We start from the raw sequence: 3755 nt of genomic DNA on the forward strand, positions 1-3755 counted from the left end.
GGAAGGAAGGAAGGAAGGAAGGAAGGAAGGAAGGAAGGAAGGAAGGAAGGAAGGGCGAAAGAGAGGCAAGCAAATGAGCAAGTTTAAAACCCATTAAATAAACTACTCTATGAAAAGAATTCAAGGATGTAGAATCAGTCTAGAGAGCGATCTTGTGGCACCTTTGAGACAGAAAGAAGTTGGCAGCATGAGCTTTTGTAAACCAAAGTCTGCTTCCTCTGATGCATTTTTAAATAGATTTATTGATCTCGCCATTCAGTCCAGAATACAACACACAACATATAAACACATACAATGGCTAAAAGACTCGCACACATAAGTGCCAACATCTCATTCATCGTATACATTATAAAATACATATAACACAAATACTTTGACTTTCTTCTACCTAAGTCTCATTTTACCTAACATCAGGTGCTCTTATCTTACATCTGATGTATTTGTGTAACTCTACTTTAAATCTTAGCTTGTGTTTTGAGAATACAAATGCCAAGGATTCTCAGGTTTTGGCTGTTTTTTCAGGTGCAGGAACAACTCAGTCAACATTTGGATCTCATGGAAAGGTTTCTGAAAGGCAAGGTAAATGTCACAATATGGGAAAACTGCAAGGAAAAGCACTATTTTAATGGCTTTTGGTAGTGGACAGAGGTTGCTATGTTAGTCCCACAAGTACCTTTTACCATCTGTCAATGGGAAATTGAAGCTGAAAGTCATTTGAGTTGGAGAGCAATCTGAAAAGAAACTCCTGGGGTGCAGCGTTCTACCAATGAGTGCTTCTCTCTGTATTTTGGAGGCATTGCAATGGCTGCTAATGGAAACCTGGATCTTCATCCCATTTCTTCCAGGTCCTCGGACAGCCGCCCTTCCTCTCTACATCATCATCCTCATTGCGGTGCTTTGCGTGGTCCTGGTCCTGGCCATCCTCTCCGTCGCCTTTTGCAGAAGAAGGGCCAAATCGGGTGAGTCTGGGAGAAGTGCAGACAAGGCTCCTTGGATTGCGTAGAAGGGTTTTCAGGGTCGTTGGTGGTAAAATGAAGGTTTTGCTCTCCAAACATTTGCCCTCCCCATTGAAATTACCCCCAAATTTCTTGCGTTTCCAAATGGGAGACAAGAGGTGCATCTACACTGTAGAAAGACTGCCGTTTGACGCCACTTTAACTGTCATGCTTCCATCCTACGGAACCTGGGAATTTGTTGTTTTAGGGCAGAGACGACAAAAGAACCGCAAACCCCCAATTTCCATTGGATGGAGCTATAGCACAAGAATGGCACAGTCGCTCACCCTTGGTCTCCATGGCCCAGCTGCTCTGCTCTTTATTGCTTCAAATGCATGTTGTTCATAGTTTTAAACCAGGCCTGGGAGATGATTTTTCTCATCTATCTCTTTCAGATAACACCTACAAAGTCTCCTAGTAAGTGCTCCTCGGATACCGCCAGAGCAATATGGAATGTTTTGACCCAGGACGCCTCGGACAGATGGATGTGGATAAAGGGATAAAGTCTGGAGTATTTATGGTTACAACTCAGGGTTCTTTCATGAGGAGAGATGAGAAATAGTTCTCTTGGGAGACTAGAAATCATGGGTGGGCAAAGGAAATCTGTTGCAAGAGATATAGCAAGATTTCTCTCTTTATCTGTCTGCACTTTTAGGGCCTGATACCTTGGATAGAAAAATCCAAGGAGGGTTGAAAAACCCAAAGCTCTTGGAAGAGGCAAGAACAGACTCACTGTCTGTTGTCTTTTCTGGACTGAAACTATCATTGTTGTTGTGTGCCATCAAGTCGTTTCCAACTTATGGTGATCCAAAGGTGACTCTGCCGTGGGGTTTTCTTGGCAAGTCACACTCTCTCAGCCTCAGAGAAAGGCTCTGGATTGAAACCATTGTTATTGTGTGCTTTCAAGTCATTTCAGCTTATGGTGACCCTAAGGCAACCCTACCATAGGGTTTTCTTTGCATGTCACACTCTCTCAGCCTCAGAGGAAGGCCATGGCAAACCTCCTCTGAGGAAATCTGGCCCAGAAAACCTCACAATAGGTTCACCCTTTGAGCACCATAAGTCCTAAATGACTTGAAGTCACACTTTTACCTTTCAAGTCACTGCTTTCCATGAAGTTTTGAAGATTTTGCTTTCCGTTTCAGCAACAATAACTCCATGAATGTCGCATCCGGAGACGAGAGGCGAGGAGATGCGTCTCTTGGGACATGCGAAGGCACCTATGAGGAACCCAACCGTAATGTGGAGAACGACTACTCCGAGGAACCGACGAAGGGCAGCGAATACGTTGCGATGGGCACAAAGCCGGAGAACGAGTACGAGCTCCTTGTGAACAAGATGGAGTTGGAGTATGAAGGGACCAACGCCAAGTAAGGGAGAAATCCCTAAGTATGGGGCTGCATGCTTGCTGGACTTTTAAGGATGCTCAAAAGCAAAGCATTTTCTGATCTTTGGTCTCTCCTTAATGGATTCCCATAAAGTTGTTTTCTGTGACTGGAGCCCTCCATGCTCTTTGCCATCTAGGAAAGTCTAAAGAATTCAAAGTGTATTTTTATGGAACGTAAGAACCAAATTCTGCTACAAGAGATTTTTCTTTTAGAGGTCACTTCCAAACAGGTTTTTAATATGAGTTCCCCATCACTCCATATATATAGGAGAAACATGCATAAGAGCACAATGCAAAATACGAAGCAAAGGGATACGAAACTTCGCATATAAAAACACAACAGAAAATAGCAGCAGACAAAGGTAAACATCTTTCATCCGCTGCTTGATCTGTCATTTTTTAAATCCAGGACTCCTGTATGATAAGAAGCAATGGCTGCTAAAGTGGTATCGCTATAGTGTATTAATGCAGTGTGGACGCAACCGTTGTCTATGTATCTTAGTGCTGCAAAAAGGGACAGACAGCCATGCATGGGAATTCTGATCTCTTATGGCACCATGGTTTTGCCCTTTCTGTTCCTTCTGTATGGAATGACCAACGTCACCATTTTATATGCGTAATAAATACATTCCCAGAATGCTTGTCTGAACAATATTTTCCCCCACACTTTCTGGCGGCATTGCAAGCATCGTCATCATCATTGTCATCATCTTACAAAGGGTCCAAATACTATTAGTCCTATTTAGAGTAGACCTATTGATTCAACAGTGTCTCCAAATCAAGGAACGTAGTATTTCTGTTCTATTCTGCTTTGGTCAGACCTCACCTGGAGAAATCTGGCTTCTGGGCACCAGAGTTCAAGAAGGATATGGAGAAGATGGAATGTGTCCAGAGGAGGATGACCAAGATGACCACAGGTCTGGAGACCAAGCCTTATGAAGAGCAACTGGGGGAGCTGGGTGTGTTTGGAGAAGAGAAGACTGACAGGTGTCATGAGAATGCACTCCCTCGGAGGGTGATAGAGTCTCCTTCCTTGGAGGTCTTTAAACAGAGGCTGGATGGCCATCTGTCAGGGATGCTTTGATTTGGATTTCCTGCATGGCAGAATGGGGTTGGACTGGATGGCCCTAGTGGTCTCTTCCAACTCTATGATTCTATGATTCTAATACCTGAAAGTGTCATGGACTGAGTTTGTTTTCTCTTGCTCTAGAGTCTAGAGCAGCGGTTCTGTGGGTTGCGATGGCCCATTTGTGGGTCAAATGACCCTTTCGCAGGGGTTGCCTAAGACCATCAGAAAACACATATTTCCGATGGTCTTAGGAACTGACACACTGCAATTTGATGGTTGGGGGTCACCACAACATGAGGAACTG

At 43.9% G+C, this 3755-nt stretch overlaps 1 protein-coding gene across 2 annotated transcripts in view; it reads left to right on the forward strand.

The window, feature by feature from the left end:
- VSIG4 (V-set and immunoglobulin domain containing 4) overlaps window positions 1–3019 on the forward strand; it is a 9539-nt gene extending 6520 nt beyond the window's left edge. For both annotated transcript variants that reach the window (XM_042480517.1, XM_042480518.1), the window contains 4 exons: window positions 523–579; window positions 846–959; window positions 1391–1412; window positions 2141–3019. In XM_042480517.1, the coding sequence (XP_042336451.1) occupies window positions 523–579; window positions 846–959; window positions 1391–1412; window positions 2141–2369 (422 nt within the window). In that variant the 3' untranslated portion in view covers window positions 2370–3019. The remainder of the gene's footprint in view (window positions 1–522; window positions 580–845; window positions 960–1390; window positions 1413–2140) is intronic.
- The last annotated feature ends 736 nt before the right edge of the window (window positions 3020–3755 follow it).

Source organism: Sceloporus undulatus, chromosome 7 (assembly GCF_019175285.1).
Source record: "Sceloporus undulatus isolate JIND9_A2432 ecotype Alabama chromosome 7, SceUnd_v1.1, whole genome shotgun sequence".
NCBI lineage: Eukaryota > Metazoa > Chordata > Lepidosauria > Squamata > Phrynosomatidae > Sceloporus > Sceloporus undulatus.